Source organism: Arvicanthis niloticus, chromosome 15, assembly GCF_011762505.2.
Source record: "Arvicanthis niloticus isolate mArvNil1 chromosome 15, mArvNil1.pat.X, whole genome shotgun sequence".
NCBI lineage: Eukaryota > Metazoa > Chordata > Mammalia > Rodentia > Muridae > Arvicanthis > Arvicanthis niloticus.
In genome coordinates, this window is record NC_047672.1 from 25595436 (window position 1) to 25617105 (window position 21670).

The following is a 21670-nucleotide window of genomic DNA, read 5'->3' on the forward strand; positions in this document are numbered from 1 at the left end:
GCTTGAAGTCTGTATGCTGATCTGCTCAAAGTTCCACAGCCTTGTGCTAAGTATACTCTGTATTTTCTACTCATTTAGAAAAGCAAGCACACAACCTTCATCACCTATTGTCTACATGTAAGTTCCTATGATCTGGAAGCACAGAAGCACCTGGAGAGAAAGGTAATACACACCTGTTTTATGGCCTGTTGAGCCAAAAAAGCCATCTGCAGGGGGTTGGGCTTTATTGTCTGCCGTGGTGGTATATTCTGGCTTGGTGGGTATCTCAGCTGCTGAGGATAAGGAGGAAGAACTGGTCCATTGGGCTTTGGGCTATGATTCTGAAAGTTTATCAAGCGTGGTGGTGGATGCTAGAAAAAAAAACAAAAAACAAAAGCACTGCAGTAACAATGTAACAGATCGCTACAGCATAACCCCCCCCCCCCCCACGGAGAACAGCTCTAAGACAAGAAGCGACTGGGGGTGGGGTGGAGGGTGGGAGTGCAGCACCAGGAGTCACTTAGAAAAGGGGAAGGAGAGGAAGGAAGGAGGGAGGGTGAGCAGGAGAAAGCAGGTCTGACACTGGTGGATGGGAAGGCTGGGTGGAGAGGCATTATCTGCCGCATCTCCTGTCCATGCGGTCTTCAAACTGAGCAGTTTTAGCAAACCCTAAGCTCACATGCCAGTCTTTCTGACCACTCAATTGTGTTTATGGTTGGGAACTCATTGCTTCTTTGTCAAAGACACCATAACTGTGTTTATGATCAGGACTTCCTAAAGAAGGAAGCACTTCTGTCCCCATTCATAGAGACAAGTGAATCCTTATCACTGTAAGGTTCACGTGGCCACACCTAGACAGCTGCAGAGTGTAGCTCTGCCCCCTCCCTCCCCCAATTCTTCCTACTTTTGGAATTTATTCTCCTACTCTTAATTAATTGCTTCCTTTCTCCCTCAGTTAAGACTGTATTACAGAACCATTGAAAACCAGCCATGTCTAGTGTCTCTGGACAGCTGCAACTCCAAGGTGGAGAGCAGAGCAGCATCGATGAATAACCTCATAGAGGAACCGGCCAGAGCCCTAACAACTTTTTGATTTTCCTATAGAACTTGAGACATGAGGGTTTTACATCATGAAAACACAAACAGAAAATAGTGAGGAATTACAGGAGAAGACTTTCTAAATTTATTTAAAAGAAAAACACGCAAATGAATTGTAAGGGAGAACAGATATTTCCCTTAGTCTCATTTTTTTGGTAACTGGTCAACACAATGATTCAACCAAAAACAAACAAATGAACAGACAAAACACCGAAAACACCAAAAAATGCCAAAGCAAACTGACACTTGATGCCAGGGCACCAGACTGTATGTTAACCCCGTCTACCTTTAAGAGGTTTACACGCAAGCATGGTGTAGGTGTGCTCTCCCTGTTTCCTGAACTGCTACAGTGGGTTAATTTATGAGAATGTTTTGACAAACTCCACTTATTATTAAATACCAGATATAATCTTAAACAGCAAAACTAGTGATATTTTGTGCAAATAAAGTAATTCATTCAAGAATTCCGAGATGAGACGAAAGCAAGTGAGGAAAGTAACCGAGCTTTTGGTGAGACTGCAGGCCTGGGCACTGTGAGAACCAAGGCTATAAATCACGAACAGCGATCATCTGTCAGTGTTCTCAAACGAGCGGATATATCCACACCATTAGAGCGCAGACTGTGCAGCACTAAATCAGCCGTCTATCAGGGCTGCTCTACTTACTCTGTCACATAATAAAGCACTCTACCTTTGCTGCCACCTGGCACTTTAAGAATGGCAGTGACATGGTTCATGTTCAGAGGAAGAGTTATGAAACTATCATGTAAGCGACTTTAACAAGCACAATGCTTTCAATCTACTTGTCTACACATGATGTGCATACTCCAAACAGCCAGAAACAAAAACACCCGCTTTTAGAAGGCAGTTACAAAATGTACAGAAATAAAAGCTGGTAGAAAATGAAGAAACTAAAAATATAGCAAGAGGGTAAACTGATAGCAAAAGAAAAAAGTAGAAATGGGTATTTAGCAGAGCAGACTTAAAAATAAGAGAGAGGACAGGTCTTCATAGAAGACTAAAAGTAACACACACGGAAAGTTGTGAAAAGTACTTCTAGGTTGGAAATTAAGTTGTATAGTAGAGGTTTTATACGGATTACAGCACTAAATGCTATAGACTGAAAACCAAAAGCCAACCTCTAGAAAAAGCAGGCTGCAGGCTTCCATGCTATTTGTCTGCCACTGCTTCCATGGGTAAGCAAGTTCTTCACAGTTACTGAGTTACTGCCCCAGTTATGGAAAGGCAGTTCATTACGGTGATAGACTCACTCTTTTCCTGGTTCAACACTAGTGGCAGAACATATGCTTTCGCATGTGCAGGGGTCTGGGCTGTCCCAGCACTACAAAATGGGCAAATAACAAAAGCATGATGTATGTCTGTAACTCTCAGTTAGTGTTGAAGAAATTCTTTAAAAGCTATTTCATCTTTTAACAGCAATTTAATTGCTATTAAAAAGACTATGCCAGCCGGGCGGTGGTGGCGCACGCCTTTAATCCCAGCACCTGGAAGGCAGAGGCGAGCGGATTTCTGAGTTCGAGGCCAGCCTGGTCTACAGAGTGAGCTCCAGGACAGCCAGGGCTACACAGAGAAACCCTGTCTCGAAAAACCAAAAAAAGACTATGCCGTTTAGATGCTTTTCCCATAAAGAACCACATTATATATCTTGGTGTTGGTAAAATCCTATAAAATAAAGTCACTCCTAAGTAACAGTCCCTTTTTATCAGTTAGCCATCTCTGTATTAGCCCCCTTTCCTTTTTGCTTTTGTTGCCAAGACAGTTGGAGCTAAGTTTTGTTCTTAAGTGTAATGAGACTTCTTAGCATAGTTTTGTCCCACGTACTTGACTTTTATGAAACTCCAGCTCATTTGTGTCCTTTACAAAATCATTACCAATCCTCTGTCCAAACAGGGAGAAGATAAAATTAACTGAAGTAAGTTCTGAGAAAGAGACTGAGGCAACTCTACACCAAGCCTTTATTCATCTAGTACGTCCTATCTAACCTGAACAGAACTAGGCTAACTAAAAGTACAGAGCTAAAAGTGGACTGGAGGGACTGGAGAGATGGTTCAGTGAATGAGGCACTTGCTGAGACCAGCCTCAGTGAGTAAGTGGATGGCGATAAGGGAAGACACTGATGTCAACCTCTGCACATATGATGTATGCACGCTCACCTGTACACATGAGGACATGTACACAGACACTTGATCACCACCACACAATGCAAACACAGGTCAAAAGAAACAATAAATGAAAGGATAGAGCACCACACATGTAATAAGAGTAAGAATAGTATATAGATTTGCTCTGGAAAAATTAAAAAGGCTGAAAAGACAGGATTCTAATGACTGCCTGACTTTCTCTAGTGAATACTGTCCTAGTTTCTAGAATAAAGTGTGGTTTTCTAAATACTGCCTCCAAAGAGATTCTTAAAATATTGTTCAACTTGATGCACCTATAGGACTTAATGAGACACAACACTTGACGTCTCCCAGAGGCATTAAGTCACTTGGGAACAGAACATTTATCCCTTGCCAGAACAGATGACAACGCATGGAGGCTGAAAGTAGATACAGCAAATAAATCATTAAATCAGTTTGGAGGGGAGCTAAAAACGACGTGTTAGATCAAGGGTCCTTTAATGCAGTCAATTTTTAATATGTAAGTGGAGCGTGTTGGGGGGTGGGGTGGGTTACTGTAAGCTGCTCAACACAATTACTCTATAGTTATCTAAGTTAGGACAGGCCTGCTTCCAAATTTACCTGATGAGAGATGGAAGGCTGCTGGATGGGCCCCTGCATTCTAGGGTTTGGTAAACCCACAGGTGCTGGCCTCCGTTGCACCTGTTGCCTCTGAGCCATTACCTGTTGCTGCATATGCTGGAGTCGTAACTGAGCTAGGCTGATCTGTGTTGGGAACTTGGATAACTGGTTGGAAGGTAAACCACCTGGTGGCTGTGAACTCTGTTCCACGACAGGATTCTGCTTAGGCATTTGTGGCTGGGTCTCTTTATCCTCGATTACTAAAGAACCTAATTAAAGAAAAGAGAGCAAGATAAAAATGTTTGGTAAATGGTAAAATAACACATATAATATAGCTACTTGCTATATTAGTAGGGATATAGCTAGTGAGTTGAATTTTAATTGCCACACAGGATCCTATAAACTATTAAAAATGGAGGATTCCCAATGAAGTTCTTATTTATGTTCTATAAAAACTTACCTTATAAAAAATTTTAAGAATACTAATTCATTTAAAAATAATAAAATAGGACTTTCAAGAACAGCCATCTCCCAGCCCATGCTTTGTATTTTTAATTTTTTTTTTTTTAAGTAGGGTGGATCAAAGTGTTTGATTCCAGTTGCTGGCTATGTATTTCAATAAGCAAATGGCCACATAATGTCTCAAGTTGGCCTGCAGGGGTCTCTATCATCTAGCTCCCATGATTCTCTTTTGTTCTTCCTTTGTATGGATGATATTCATCAAAGCCTATGTGTTCCTTTCCTGTTGTACGGTAGAATGAAAGCACTGGCTCCTTCTCCAGCTGTTTTTCCTTTCTCACATATATTCTAGTCTTGAGCGTGAAGAGCAATCATATTTGATGATCACCCAAGATGCCATCCAAGGGAAAGCTGGCTGTTGGGGAATGTCTAGAGAACTATAGAGCTTTGGCTTCCAGCATGTCTCTGTGAGAAAGTTTAGGAGCAAAAGAGTATTTTCATATATTTAGTAGCACAACAAGAAAGCTGAGTGGTTACTTTTGACTGCACTGCACTGCTTACAAAGAATACTTCCTAATGTTGCCAAGATGCTATTCTCTGACTCAGTGAACCATGATATTTAAGACAGAGTACTTCTCTGTACTCTGTCAACTACTTACAGACCCGCTTCCTACACCTCATTCTGTACAGTCACACAATTTAGAACCTGACCAGGATAAGAAAAAGATCTAAAACCCAAAACAAATGGGAAGAGTAATGACGAAGGGAAGAAAAAGAAAAATCTTCTATAAATAAGATATAGCAGTTGAGCCACTAGGGGCTTGAGCAATGGTTTAAAAAACTGTTGTCAGCCTTCTGACATGGTGACACAGTGCTAACACCTACAAAGCTACTGCTTGCAAAGTAAGATGTTGATTAAAAAAAGCAAGCAAGATTGGGAAAAAGAAAGTCACATGATAACATGATTATATGCCGGGTAGGTTGACTACATGGTGTTATTATGTAGTCAGGGTAGGTTGGCCTGAACCACATGAGACCTTTCTTGTCTTAACCCAGTCTACGCCACTACAAAAAGCGTAACTTGGGCTAGAGAAATAGCTGAGTGGTTAAGAGCATTTGCTGCTCTTTTGGAAGACCCCAGTTTGGTTTCTAGTACTCTTGTTAGGCAGGTGACAACCACCCTGCAACTCCAGCTTCAGGGATCAAATGTCCTTTTCTGGACTCCACAGGTACCAGTATACTGATGCACATAACAAACACATAAGCACAAGGCTCCTCACTAGCAGCATGGGAGGTAGTATTTCTTCAGAAAACATTCTAAATATCAAAACCCAAACTGACATGGGCAATGTGGGTTAATGGTAAAGTACTTATACAGCTATGATCCACAGCAACACACACACACACACACACACCCTAAACATCAAAGCCCACATATCACGTACAGTCAGGAGGAAATACATTCTGATATAGAGATAGGATTCTTGGAGTTGGCTAGATGACTCAGCAGTTAAGAGCACTGGCTGCTCTTCCATTCTTAGCACTCACACGGCAGCTCACAACTCTGTAATTCCAATAGGATCTGGTGCCTTATTCTCGACTCTGTGGACATTGTACATACATGGTGTACAAATATACATTCAGGCAAAATTCCCATATACATTACATTAAAGACAAACAGGACTCTATGGGGAGAAGGAAGGCTCCTAAATCCCTAACTTAGGTACCCTATAAGTAAATGTATTTTCATATCATCTCAAAATTAAGTGCTATATATTATTCATGCATGTGTTACCATATGCATATACTGATGACATACTGAAAAAAGTATGACTGTAAAACAAGATAATGAATGGGAATGTTATATCCAGTAACATGTCAAGACCAAAACAGTCGTGTAGGGAAAATGTATACAATGGCCTACCCAAGTTGATAATATTTTGAGCCCAGAAACTAGGATCACAGTGAAACTGGATGGTGTTGTTGGTCACAGGAGAAGCATCACACCTTGCACGAAGAAGGTGCCGTAACCTGTATGTAATCTAGAAGAAAACAGAGAAAAAAAAATTAATATATTTTTAATGCAAGTAATGTGTTAGAGAAGTTCAGCGAATTCCTAAAATAGCTACTGATATGTATGCAAAGAATCTCACTCGGGTTACAAAATCGGTCATACAAGCCAGGACTCCTGAGGCAGAGGCAGGAGGAGCTCTTGAAGTGAGCACAGTCTGGTTCTACACAGTTCCAAGACAGCAGAACTATGTAGAGACCTTGTCTCTACATAAACAGACAAGTAAACAAACAAATAGCCAAGATGGTCACCCAGAAGTTTCTGCTCAAATGTTACAATTTTGTGATATGACTCGGCTGTATTATTGCTTATTGAACTAAAAAGTATCATACAATTAAAACTGTCAGAAAACATGGTCTAAAAACAAAGTCCTGTGAGAATTTTGAGTGCTTGTGAGAAAACTCCCAGAAAACAAGAAAAGACCTTGTGACCTTAGTTTCTTCAAAATACAGATAGCAAGGCCCGGCTTATTTACCCCTTCATTCTGTGCTGTTCATTAGGCCGCCAGCCGGAGTGGTTTGCAACCAAAGTTAGTTGAATCTAGTTCTCAGATGACCCACTCACTAGTATAACAGTGTGGAATAACAGTTTATTTCAGACAGTTTGGTTTGACCAGAGCCAGGCTGATGCTGAGCAGATACAAATTTGGTTATTGGGTGTCCTTTATGAAACTCATTTATAGGGCAGGACAACTCCACTACTCCATGGGGAGGCACAGAAGGTTCTGAGCAGTTCATTGTCCATATTAACTACGATTTCTCAAGGTCTATCTCTATGCACAGTCACACACTGGGCTCAGTCTCCTGAACCTTTCAGCTGGCTGCAAGAAAAAGGCGCTCCATCCCCCTCTCTGTCTCTCACCAGAATCTTTCTCACCAGAACTGTATCACAAATATCAGTGGGTTTGGGGGCTGGGCGGGGGTGTGGGCATGTTCTGACAGGAGAGCCTACCAGTATTTGTAGTAAGATCCAGAGAAAAATAAAGCAATCTGCTTCCCAAACAATAAGCTTAGGCATGGCCTTCTTAGGATGGCTCCCAATTATAGCAGCATAATTATACAATGGGAAACAGTACTTCTGTAGCACCAGCCTGCTTGGCTAACCCCAGACAAGCTAAATTCAGGCTGTTTTTATGTTGTACATATATTTCTGTGCTAACTGCCACAGTAAGCCTCTTTCTTCCTTTCCTAGTTTGCTCCCCCTTCGCCCTGTCGCTTCATCACCATGCATGGCTCTAAGCAGCTTTCTTCTGCAACATTCTAGTGTGCAGTCTCTGGCCTCTCCTGTTTCTGTGCAGAACTGACCATCCTCCTGATCACTCCCTCCATCCTCCAGCTTTTCTGTACCCCTGATTCTGAGTCACTTGTACTCTTGTGATCACCCTCAACATCCGGAAGTTTTACTACTTCTCATTTGTGCCACTAAAATGCAGCTCTTCAAGAGCAAAATCTGTTTTTCAACTGTCCCTCAACATTTAAAATGTTGTCCAGAAGGTGGAAATATTGAGTAAGTAACTATTGAGTAAGAAAATTTCCTGCACATGATTATAGTACCTCATGCTACTATAATAAATCGACTAAAATGTATGAATGTACTCTGGAGTCTGTGTACTGTGCTAAGTTAATAGCACATAACAGGATGAACCTTCTGAACCTTTCCTGTGTTTTCCTTTTTCTTACTCTAACAATTCTGATTAGAAATCATATATGAAATGTTAACTCAACTTGTTCTGGCAAATGTCCTCATAACCTTTACCATTTTCTGAAACACAATAAATTACATTTTATTTGACTAATAATAAAAATGGAGGCTAAAGATATAGTTCTATTGGTAGACAGCTTGCCTAGTGTGCAGGAAGCTGTGGGTTAAGTCCCCAGAACCATATAAACTGGCTGCAGCGGTATGCACCTAATCTCTGCATTTCAGAGGTGGAGGCAGGAAGATTCAAAATTCAGACTACACAGTAAAGGTCAACTCTGACACAAACAAACACAGCAGTGAAAAAAAGTATACTGTAAGTATTTTTCAACATGTATTTTTATGGAATAAACTGAGCCAACTATCATGAATTATCTTACATATTTGTCTTTCACCTTACATATTTTCCTAGGAAGACAGAGTGTAATTTCAGCAGCTTGTAGTGGAACAATTTTTCTATTAAGTATCCTGTTTTGATAGTAAATTTACTCCTTTAGCCCTGCAACCATGGACTACAGACCTTTCTCCATCACCCCCTCCATCCTCCAGCTGGCTGCAGACCCTCCTCCTGAGCACTCCCTCCGCCAAGTGTACCTCATCCTGAGCACTGAGGTAGTGTAGGAGGTATACTTGGTGCTTCTCACGTCACACAGAATGCTTTCCAGGTTCACCCCACACAACTGACAGTTTGCTATAGATTTTATGAAAATACACTGAAACACGCTGAAATGTATTCCTACTTGTGACTCATTCAGTCCTGTGGGTGGGGTCTAATGAAATCAACGTGAGTAGGGCTGTGAAGAAAGCCAGTCTGCAGATTCATGTATGTGCTTGTTGTCAAGTAATACCTTTTCCTAACTTGAAACATGTAGTTCCACCTTCAACATCAAGGCTTTTACTGTATGCAAGACCCTGAACTTTATATACCACACAGCAGTCTCCAGAACAACAGGCTGAATAGCTTTTTGTTTTTTACAATGAATAGTACTGGTTGTAAACACTGAATGCCACCCCGCTTTGGATATTTACCCCACGGTCAGATACTAGGGTGTTATGATAGTTCTGCTTTTACCCTTTTTGAAGAACATTATACTGTTTTTATTCACAACTATACTAGTTTACAGTCACCAGCAGTATAAAAGGGTTCCCTCTGCAACACATCTCCAATTTTTAAAAATGATGAAAGTTGGCTACATGACTAAAACCAACATCTCCATTCCTTTCACCCAGAATCCTCAGCTGTTAATAATTATTTGTTCTAGCACCCACTTAGCCCTCCCATACACATTATTCTGAGAGCATGATACAGACACAAAGTCCTATATCCACTGCAGTGTAAGTGAAGCGAAGCAAATATTTAAAATAATTAACAAATTCTAAAATAAGCAAGCACCTGATTTAGGCTACTATCCAATGCAAACACTTGGCCTGGTTCCTGTGACATGCCTGAGTATTGTCTAGTCTCTGATGCAGCAAGACATTCTATATGCTCTGCACTCCTTTTTTCCCCTAAGTATTTTAAAACCAGGATGGCAGGCCCTGTTATGGACGGCATACATCAAATATATACAAATGTATACTGTAACTACACAGAGACAGCTGTCTGCCCTAATACAGAGAACCCTGTTTGTACTTAAGGATTCTCCCCAATGAACAGAACTTGGACCATGCCCTGGCTTTGTTTCTGTCTTTCTAAATATGTTCATGGAAAATGGAATAACATCACCACCTTCAGTACACTTATATTAAATCCATTTGTTTATCCAACTAATAACCCAAATCCAAGACAGTACCTTGTTTCATAATATTTGCTACTTCATTAGAGTTTGAACCTAAAATGTACCTGCACAGGCTGGTGTTTTAACACTCAGTTCCTAGCTATTTTGAAGGGTGGATCCTGGCTGGTAGAACAAAGTGCAAAGTACCTAGCCCTAGTTCTTCTGGGCTGTTGCCACTGTGGGCTGAGATCATGCTGAAACTGTAAACCAAAATAAAACTGCAATGTCTAAACTTTTGGATATTTTGTCACAGCCCTGATTATTGGCCCATGCTTCTGGGTGGCCCCCAGTCCTTGTCACATTATGTCCTTATTTATAATACTAATATCACACCATGCCAGGGAGAGGCAGATATTTTTACCTAAAATTATTTTTCCCTCTTAGTAGACCTAGTAGTCTATACTGAATGCGGATAGTATTTTCTTGTAAGAAAAACAAAGAGGATGAGTGCCGGAGCTGGAGAAGTAGCTCTGTGAGTCAGGAGAGGTTGCTGCTCTTCCAGAGGACCTGGGTTCCCTTCCCAGTCAATACCCATCTGTAACTGCAGCTCCTGGCCTTGGTGCGCTCTTTTGACCTATATGGGCACTCAAAAAACATATACATAAGGGCAAGCAGCTATAATTAAAAGGAACTATAAGGCATCTTCCTTGGCTGTAACTATTTCTAAGCTAAGTTGTAAATCCCTTCCATTTAATATTGAGGTTTAATTTATACCTCAGAAGCTGAGTACCTATTTACATATTTGCTGAACAGGTAACAGAAAGGTCTAAAGGTAGTATCAGGTATGGTCAAACTTGGCTCCTTGTCATGCACTAAATGTTTAGGATTTTTTTTCTGCTTTATTTATTATCTATCTAAAGTGTAAGCTGTTAGTCTTGACAACTCCTGATGTCCTTTAGATAATCCTAAAAATTAAGGCCTACCAGTACAAGAGATAAGTGAAGTCTTCCTGTTCATCTTTTCATATCTACAAGAACTTAAAATGAACTCAAGCTGTATGTATAATAAAAAAATCTAGTTACTGCTCAACATAACAAGGAATAAAAAATTTTTAACAGAAAAGGTAGCAAAAAAGTTTGAGGTGGTTTGGGGAAACTGGGGGTGGGGAAAGGTGCTGGGGAATGAATCCAAGGCCATACTACATCACAGGTCCCTGGTAATTGTGTCAGCCAGTCCTGGCTCTACAAATAGCTCAGTTTAACAATTATTATGTTTGTGTACTTATCATCTGTATCTGCTCACATATGAGCATTATAGCATATGTATGGAGGCTGAGGACAACTTGTGTTGTGATAGTTCTCTCCTATGTGGATCCTGGGAACTGAACTCAGGACATCAGGCTTGGCAGCTAGCACTTTAGCTATCTCTTCATACAAAGTAGCTTTTGACAAGCAATTCAACAAGCTATTACCTTTCTACTGAGGTTTAAATAGGTTTTAAACTTAATTTCTGTATTTTCAAGTTTTCACTCCTACAAAGAACATGGACTTTTGTCATCTATGTCTTCTGACAGACTAATCACCTTCAATCACTGAGATTCTATACTATCAAGCATTGAGCAACATCGAGTTCTGCCCTTAACATCTTAGTATTTGAGTGCTTCCTTTAGATAGAATTAGTGTTCTCCCTCTTTTTCATTGTATTGATTCATTAAAAACCTAATAATAGGCTTTTCAAAAAAGTCTAAGCCAGAAGTAGTGATATGTGCCTATGATCCCAGCAGGACTGTAGCGCAAACCAGAAGAACCTACCATAGTGGTTGTAGTGGTGGTGGTGGTGGTGGGGGGTGGTGGTGGAAAGAAAGATGAACAAATGTGAATCAGGGGAGAGAAAGGCTTTTCTATGATAAAGCATCAGAAAAAGCTCCATGTTCTGAGTACTAAGGGTTAGGGATAGGGAACTGGTAGAAGAACCACAAACAAACATCAAGGAGTAATAAAAATGCCCTTGATGGCTAAAATGGGAAGGGGAGCAGAAAACTCATCCACCTCTTTTGTACTTTTCAAACCATTACCAGCAAAGAAATGCCCACTGCTTTATTTTCTTAGTTTCTATTAACATTGTTTTTCCTGCCTTCCTGTCAGGAGCCATAATGGGACAAGCTAATAACCAGCAGGTGATCATCCTGAAATGGCCTGCCCTGGATTATTATATAATCTGTGAGAGGTGCGCCCTTATTCAGCAAGGCTGTTAAGAGATTCATTTTAGGAGAGATTTCTGCGATTAATATGCTTTTACTATTATTATTAAACATACATAACAATCACTAAGTAATAGCACACCCCTTTGAAGCAGATCTCTGCAGATCCACTAAGATGTATTGTCTTGCAGTGATGCTATATAGACAAATAAATGACTTAAGTCTTAATGATGATCCTATAAGAATTCCTAAAATTATATCAAATTATTATTAAGTTCTTTTATCACGGGACTGCTATTAGGTCCCTGACAGTCAAAACTGTGATGAGAATTCTGCCAGTCTCCCAAGTGTCACCACTTAATTGCTCTTAGACAGTAACCAGACTTTCTCCTACTCAGAGCACATTCCAAGAGGTTGTAAAACAATTAAGTGAAGGTCATAAAAAGGGAACTAAGGATTTATTACAGGTGCTGGGACAGAAGAAAAAATATTGACTGGGTTTATCTATACAAAACTTCACTAATAACTCAGTTATGGTTTTAAGCCTCCAGTGAACCTGTGGAGCTGAGACAGGTGATAGATGTTTAGCCAGATAATTACTCCTAGTGGATATACATGTAAACATTCTGTTGTAAACTTCTATTTCAATTTATGAATTGATTTTTTTGTGTGAACTTGTGATGAACTTTGTAACATAATCATGTATTCTGAAAGATGTCTAAGTACTGAGGACAAAGAGAAGAAAACTCCGCTTTCTACAACCTAGTAATAAATGCTGTAACTGTAAGTTATAAGTGTCTTCTTCCTGCAACTTCTGACTTGCAGGTTGAAAGTTAGAGCCATGCAGTTCCTGCTGAGATAGTACAAAGGCTATTTACTTAATCCTTTGCTGTTTTTAGGAAGAGGTGCTAAGTGCCAGAAACTGAAGTTTCTGGCCTCAGAGGATCACAGAAGGCAGGTCAGCCACAGTAGCATAGTAACTTAGATAAGTAAACCTTTTATTATACAGCAACCCTATATATCTCATAAGACAAAGTCTTACCCTCGAATCTCATAAGACCAAGTCTTAGCCTCTGATGATGCTCTTCCCCCTCTGCTGCCTTAAGAAACACCAAGAAGAAAAAAGAATCACCCCTACCCTGGGGCTGCCCCCCCCCCCCTTTTTAAATAACCCACAGATTCAAGGTTCAACAGATGACAGAGAAATTCTAAGCTTAGTAATGTTTAAAAATTTCAAAATATTATTTTATAAGATTTGACTTCTAAATAGATTTTCTCACTTCATGGGACTTAGCCGGTTTCTTTCTCTTTGTCTGGTTATGAAAAAGAGGAATTAACTAAATTAGAAGACATAAAATTAACAAGAAAGGCTAGCTCACACTAAAATTCTTCTACATGGTCAAAAATAATTAAGCAAAGAGGAATAATTTCCTCTCACTTGGGAGGAAAAGTTTGCAAGGGGGGGAGGGAGGAGGGAAGAGAGAGAGAAAGAAAGAGAGGGGGAGGGAGAACAAGCAAAATAACAGATATTTTCATAATGATAAAGACATCCAACAGGAACGAAGAGATGGCTCATCAGTTAAAAACACTTGCTGCTCTTTCAGAAGACCATTTAGCACACATGTTGGGTGGCTCACATAGCCTAGAACTCTAGTTCCATGGGATCTGATGCCATGAAACCTGCACAAGTGTGCAATATACCTACACAGATACAATTTTTAAAAAAAAAATCTTTAAAAACTGTCCAATAGGTCTAAATGAACAAGTGCTTAACAACATACACCAACAAGCTAAATGCAAATTAAAACCACAAGGAGTCAGTTCGTCATGCTTGCAACTACAGCTGCTAGTTAAACAGTGATCACAGTAAATGCTGGTGAGGGTTGGAGATTGGTGATAATGTAAACTGGTTTAGTCATCATGGAAAACAGTATGGAGGTTCTTCAAACAAGTAAAACTAGTACTATATGCCCTAGAAGCCCTTTAATTGAATATATTCCCAAAGAACTAAAATACATGACAGAAATGTCTGGACTCCCATGTCTATTGTAATTTTCATGAGGTAAAAGTGCCAGGAGCCATGAAGGAGAAGCTAAAACATAGCAGGTGATCTTTCTGAGATGGTCCTGCCATGGACTGCAATGAGAACTGTGTTCAAATTAACTTATTCTGAGATTGTAGGAAGCCGTCTACAACTTAGAGCATATTTCAAGAGGTTGTAAAACCATTATCCAAAGGTCATAAAAAGGGAACTAACAATTTACTATAGGTGGAAGAACAGAAGATAAAATATTGACTGTGTTTATGTTCACTAATACCTTAGTCACAAAAATTAAGGTTTTTAACTTTCCATGAACCTGTAGAGCTAATGAGAGATGATGAATGACTAGCCAGATAATTACTCTTAATGGATATACATGTAAACATTCTCTGTTGTAAATTTCTTATTCAATTTATAACTTGAATTTATGTGTAAACTTGTGGTGAACTTTCTACCATGTGATCATGTATTCTGAAAGATGTATAAGTCAGAGGACAAAGAGAGAGGGAGAACGTTTAAAGCAGAACTCAAGAAGAATCTTTTAGAGATAAGAACTTTTTAGAAAAGAACTTTCTTAGAAAACATTTAGAGAGAGCTTAGAAGTAAAGGCATTGAGTGTAAGGACATTCATTATTGTGACATCAGAGGTGGGGGAAGAGCAGGATTAGAAGAAGATAGCAGAGAAAACTTTTTAGAGAGAACTTTTTGTAGAAACTTTTTGGAAAACTGAAGAACTTAGAAATAAAGGCTAAAACCACTTTTCGAAGTGTCCCTCTTTCTTCATTTGACTTCAACTAGCAGGCAGGAAGTTAGAGTCACACAGTTCCTGCAGAGATAGAGCAAAGGCTACTTTACACCTTTTACTAGGAGGTGCTAAACACCAGAGACTGCAGTTTTCTGGCCTCAAAGGAACACAGGCAGGTCAGTAGTAAAATAGCTTAGACTTAAGATAGGTAAATGTTTTATTATTAAACAGCAACCTTAAATATCGTGCCCTAACAATACTCTTCCCCTCTCCTTATCTTTAAGAGAGAACCAAGAAACAAAGTAGTGCTGGGTATGGTTCCCAGCAGTAAAGACAGAAAAAGAACTTATAAGTACACAGACTGATGGATATATACATATCTATAGATCTTCACGTATCCACTGATGGACAGTGATAGATATTTATACAGATCTATGTACCTTAATACACCATCAATCTCATATACAATAGAATGTTTGATATTTAGAAAAAAAAACCCTTAACATTTGTGACAAGAATACAACTCTAGGTTATGCTATGCTTAGTGACATCACTGTAACTGAAATAGCATAAGACATTAACTGCTTTATTATCTCATGTCACATCTCAAAAAAACAAAATTCAAATGTGTAGAAACAGAGCACCAGGCAGAAAGAAGCAGATAATGTTGAAATTAGTCAATGACTGATTTAACAAATAAATGGGTATATATAGTATAAAGATTATTTATTCTTGAAGCAGTAAAAATAACTAAATCACTGTTAATCATTAAAGAAATGTACAATAAAACAATTTGTAATTAGGAATAATTTTTAAAATGCTTATAAGTCAGCATCCAGCCATACTTTGAGACTTGCCTTAAATATTTATATTTTTAAAATGTAAAGCAGTATTATTAATTTAACTAAGTAAACCATATATGACACATGGGTGCTATTTCTGTCACTTGACTGTATAGAGTATATGACAAAGGATGTGGGGCTCTCAACACTTCAGAATAGATGGATAGATCTGCTCACCTTCAAAGCCACACTCTTCTATAAACACAGTTGAGACCAACAACAAGCAGCCCTGGACACTTGATGGAGACAGAGTTTGGCAGGACAGACAGAGATCCTACATGCTCCGGGTATAGTGGCAATATTTCAGTAAGTATACAAAATCCTAAACCACCCTTGTGAGATGCTGTTTGTTCTCCAGTAGCATGTGCCGCAGCGTGAAACTGACAGATGATCAGACTCAAAGGTGAGGCGTGGTTATAGCTCTTTAAAGGATGGTGTTAGACATGCTATTTATCACAGTTGTCTCATCAATTTGTCCAATGAAATGGCTAGCTAGGAACACTTAACAATGATGTAAATATTCAACATGGAAAATGCTTAAAATTAGATGAGGCAGGGTGTTAAGTGATAGTAATGTTTACTATCGATATTTATTATTATATTGGGCTCATTTGCCACAGAGTGAAAAAAAAGATAAATATGAGTGACAAAAGACTAAAATTGACGTTATATCAAAATCATTTCAAGTAAAAACATTTGGCAGGGGAATCTCTGAGAGTTGGAGGCTAGACTGATCTACAAAGTGGGTCCCAGGACAGTCAGGGTGATTATATAGAGTAGCCCTGTCTGGAGGCTTGGGAAACCAACACAAAACAAAAAAAAAGCAATTAAGAACGAATACGTACTCTATCTCTGTGTTTTGTTTTGCTGTTGTTTGGGGGGTGGGGGTGGTGTCTGTCTGTGTAGCCCTTGTAAGTCTGGAACTCACTATGTAGACCAGTGGCCTGCCTCAACCTCCCCAGTGCTGGGATTAAGACAGGTACCACCACACCCAGATTTTTTTCTTTTCATGGTGCCTTGCTAAGTTACCCAGGCTGACCTTGAACCAGGAAAGTGCTCTCCTTGAGTAGCAGGAATTCAAGGTGTGCAGGCTTATTTCTGAATACGAAGCACTCAACTCCTGCCTCACTATGCATGCTACAGACTATTAAACCCTGGATCCCATCTTACCAGCCGCTTGCTGTATAGCAAGGCTGTGCTGCTGCCACTGGAAACAGCCCATTTAGAAAAATGCATGACGTGCTCTAACTGCTTAGAAAGCCCAGCCACTTCCTGCTGTTGCTGCATAAGTTTCATTCGATGGTCCTTTGCAAGACTCTGAAAAGAAAATAATTTCAGAATTAGTCTCTGTACTTTGTATTCATTTCCATGATTATTTTCAGATAATCAACTCACAATAAGAACCGGTCTGTATTCAACTGACAGTAATTGAAAATGATTGTAAGCAGTTTCCTTCATAGTACAAAGGCTCCCTCTGAGTGTAATCAACGTGCAGCCTTGGTGTTTTCTCCACCTTTTGCCTGTAAGCCTGGTTTATATAGGTCTCAGAGTATGACTCTTGCCAAATTAAACAAAAACAGACATAGGTTAGCTATAATAATCTAAGTGTTAAATTCAAAATACCTAAAACAGATATATCATCCAGTTATCTACTGAAATTACCAGTTGGTTTTAACCAATACATAGTACCACATCTTACAGAGTGCAAATAGCTGAATCATGCCCAGTGGTAGTTGAAACTTATCTTGTATTTGGTATTAAAAAGAAAATCAAGTTGTTTGTCTTGAGAGTTACTAGAGAAGCCACTAGATAAGTACTACTGTGAATGCATTCCCATAGCAACTATATAAAACTAAACTATAGATTCAATGCCAACATGGCAACCCTGCCACAATGGGTTACAATATAGACTTTCTCCACAGAAAATGCATACTTAGGAAACACAGCGATCAAAAATGGAAGGCACCATATTGAGTTATTTAACAGTCTTTATTGAACAAACACACACACACACAAACCTCATCCATAATGGAGGTGAGAAGGACAAAAAGATACTAGGGCTTTCTATTAACACAGATGATTAGAAAAACAGAACGGAGCTCTCCCCTGTGTGCCCTGGTCAGCTGTCTGGACAATGCACGAAGTCAATGGCTTTGACAGATCTACTTTAAGTGTGACTCAGAAGATAATTTATTTAACAGCTGCACTGACCTCGGCAAAACTACAGTGTGCCTTTGGAGTGGAAAGAACTTTTTGAAAACTTCTAAGAGGATTGGAAATAGAGAATGAGAAGTTCTGGTGCCTTGGTTTTCCAAGGTAGCAAGCAAACTGGCTCCATTTGTCTGTCTCAAAAGTGACTCGTGAACCACAAGAATGATGATTTGAGGCATATCCAAAAAATACTATGACATTTTCAGGTTGAAGTTAGTCAAAACTAATTCTGACGGCTGAGTACACGGTCATAGATTCATTCTGGAGTCTTATCCTCATTTTTCAACTCTTCATGTGAATGAAGCCAAAGCAGTAAACTATGTTATATAGAAAACCGAAATCATCAAATTCTGCTTAAATGTGCCCATGTTTAAAGCAACTACTACAAAACCTTGAAAATACAGATACATGACTGAGCACTGATTCCTTTCATCCAAAGTACTTTCTCAACTAAGTAACTAACTTCATAACAGCAGAATTATAAATAGCCATTTTTTTCCTAGCTGGGATAGGACTCTCTCATAGAGATCTTATCAACTGATTAATTATGAATTAAAGATGAACTAAATTTTTTTTTCCTGGCTGTCTCTACTTCACGTCTTCCCATATTGGCACTTTCTTTCTGCTCTTATTCTCAACAGATTCTGGTCTATAAATTCTTTCTTCACCAACATACTGAAGGAATAACTAAATAGTATACAGTAAGTTCACGTACCATGTATACTATAGCCCCATATTATTGCTGGTCAAACATCTGCTGTTGCCTTTGATGAATTTAAGAAAGACAAGCAAGCTGGCATATGGTGGCTCATGCCTTTAACCCCAACACTTAGGAGGCAGAAGCAAGTAAACCTCTATGAGTTTGAAGCCAGCTTGGTCTACGAAGTGAAAAAGAAAAAGAAAAGAAAAACAGAGTAGAAAAGAAAGATGATCAAGATAGTACAATCTTTTATTGTTTCACAATAATTCTAAACAACTCTCCTGCCTTGAGCATATACTCTGTAAGTGCTGCTTTTAGAACTGCGGCTATATCTAAAATAAAGCTGGGCATGGTGGCCTAGGCCTGGAACCCATCATTCAGAAGGCTATGGCAGGAGGATTTTGAGTAATAGGTCAGCATGGGCTAAACAGGGAAAAAATGTTAGCAAAACAAAGAGTTTATAATATTGAGGGTAAGAAATACATTATATGTATCTATTTTATTGTTCTTGCTGATTTGAGTCAGAAAAGGTCTCAGTTTGGAGCCCTGGTTAGCCTGCATCCCCATTATATACACCAGGCCAGTCTTGAACTCACAGAAATTCCACCTGCCCCTGCCTCCTTGATGCTGGGATTATAGGCATAAGTCACTATACCTATTTTACCTAATCTCTCAGAAGGCTAATTAAATGCCATGCATTACTAATAATGAGCTGTACTGAATATTTTGTTTGGTACTTCTATCATTGTGCAAGCATCATAGAGTGTATCTCCATCAACAAAGACAGATGGCCATGAGATAACATAGTATATAATCTTAAAAGATCACTATTATAGTTTGCTATTGACAGGAACATCACTATATGTTGCAAGAATCTATTTAAAACCTATATATTGCAAACAGTGGATGTGGTTATTTAAATAGAAATGGCCCTCACAGACTCATGTGTGTAAATGGCACTTTTAGGAGGTGAGGTGCGGCCTTGGTGGGGGAACTGTGTCACTGGAGGCCTGCTCTGAGGTCTTGGAAGCTTGAGTCTCACCGGCGTGGCACATATTCTGCCTGTGGATCAGGCGTAGAACTCTTCAGTTCCTTCTCCAGCATCATGTCTGTTGGCACACTGACTAGCACGTTTCTCTGCCATGATGAAAATGGACTAAAACTGTGAAACTGTATGCCAGCCCCAGTAAAATGTCTCCTTCATGAGAGTAGCTCTACACAGCAATAAAACCATAACTAAGTGTGCATATTTTTCTAGAAAATTCTGTATCCCCTTGATGATACAATAATAGCTGTTACTTCAGTGAATATCTAACTATGAACGACACTCAACAGAGCTTCGCAGTAAGGCAATGCTGTAGAGTAAATGTGAGGATTAAGACACTCTTAGTGTATGACAGGGCTATAGGCAGGGAGCCACAAGGCGGCATCTGGCAGAAGAAAGCATGTTGAATCACAGACCCTTACCACTGCCCGACTCACCTCAAGCTGGTGCAGCAGAGCTTTCCCTTTTTTGTTTATCTCCACCATTAATGTGAAGATGGCAACTTTAATATCCTGTTCCACCTGCTTTTGGTTTTGGTTGACTTCAATTATCCTGAAAATGAAATGAAAGAGAGAAAATATCTAAAATTAAACCAAAATGTTTAGTCTTAAAAAGCTCTATTTCCAAGTCCTATTGACTTGGAGACAGAAGACATTAGAAACCATAATTCAGTTAACAAAACATGGACAGTGGGTATATTTTAAAGAACATGGTTTTAAAAAAATATGCCACACAGCAGTATGCGGGCCTAAAAAAATAGGACCTGGGAGTAGACTGCAACTAGAATTTATAGTCAAGACAAAACAATTATGACTGGGAACAAGTTTGGCTATATAACTGTGATATTCTGATCTCAGGTGTCTATTTTTTTTAAGCTTTATTTATTTTATGTATTTGAGTACACTGTCACTGTCTTCAGACACACCAGAAGAGGGCATCGGATCCCATTACAGATGGTTGTGAGCCACTGTGTGGTTGCTAGGAATTTAACTCAGGACCTCTAGAAGAGCAGTCAGTGCTCTTAACTGCTGAGCCATCTCTCCAGCTCCCAATCTCAGGTGTCTAAATTGGCAATTTTCACCATATTGAAACACAGAAGCAAAAGACAACAAAATTAGTTTACGTTTCTCAATGGTTCAGAGGCTAAAGTTCTTTTTACACTAGCATGAGGACCAGAGTCCACATCCCTGGGATCCACACAGATGCAGGGTAGCTGTGGAAACCAACCTGTAATTCCAGCCTGAGAAAGTGAAGACAGAATCCCCAAAGTGAACTGCTTAGCAACACTATATACATATATCAGTCAGCTCTTTTAACTAAGAGAATCTGCCTCAATAAATAATGTGTAAGAGCAACAAGGATGACCCCTGATATTAACCTTAGGCCTCCACACACATGTACACATGCACATGTATACCAGCATACATCAGATGCCATACACATGCAAACACACATATAAATGCACACCCCCAACACATAAAAATGGAGGGTGGGTGGGTAGGTACAGTGATTATTTTAGTCTTCTGGTTTTCTTTTAAAACACTAAAATATTCTAAGCTATGTTTTTGCTTTAACCCCAGGTGTGGGGATAAGGGGCTGCTTCAGTTGTCCACAGCAGCTGATTATGATCTGCCTCGTGCTCTAGCAGAAAGAAGCATGCTGTGTCAGCTGTGACTGCATAACATTTGGAATTCTGGGAACTTTTCAGAGGGTATATAAGTGCTAGAGCCCCCATAGGGTGTGGGTGGTTGTTGAGTGTTTAGGGAGGTTGGATGTCTTTTGTTAGCAGCCATACTCAAGAGACAAAAGGAAATAAGAGCCAAGTAGCTGAAAAGGAGAAAAAGATTTAACTTCAACATTAATTAAAATATGATTAGAAGAGATTTACTAATAAGCTTACTCAGAAAATGTTGAGGCACAAGAGTTTTAGCACCCACATATCACTAGGAAAACCAGGAATGCTAGTCATGTATGGGGTATCTCCTCAAAGAAAGAAATAACTTTCCCAGAAGGCTGGGAGTGGATAGTCAATGACTTTTTGTTCTCTGTAAAGGTAGACTTCACCCAAATGCCCCAGAACATTATCCCAGATTCTTCCTCCC

The 21670-nt window shown here is 39.4% G+C and overlaps 1 protein-coding gene across 2 annotated transcripts in view; it reads right to left on the bottom strand.

Moving 5' to 3' along the window:
* The window catches only part of Trim24 (tripartite motif containing 24), a 95628-nt gene that overhangs the window by 15241 nt on the left and 58717 nt on the right, over positions 1-21670 (bottom strand). Inside the window, exons 6-10 of one of the 2 annotated variants that reach the window (XM_034519114.2) lie at positions 20006-20120; positions 16783-16929; positions 6222-6339; positions 3941-4107; positions 174-350 (exon numbers count right to left, since the gene is read on the bottom strand). In XM_034519114.2, the coding sequence (XP_034375005.1) occupies positions 174-350; positions 3941-4107; positions 6222-6339; positions 16783-16929; positions 20006-20120 (724 nt within the window). Of the gene's footprint in view, positions 1-173; positions 351-3838; positions 4108-6221; positions 6340-16782; positions 16930-20005; positions 20121-21670 lie in introns of both variants that reach the window. The other variant, XM_034519113.2, reaches the window with a different exon arrangement.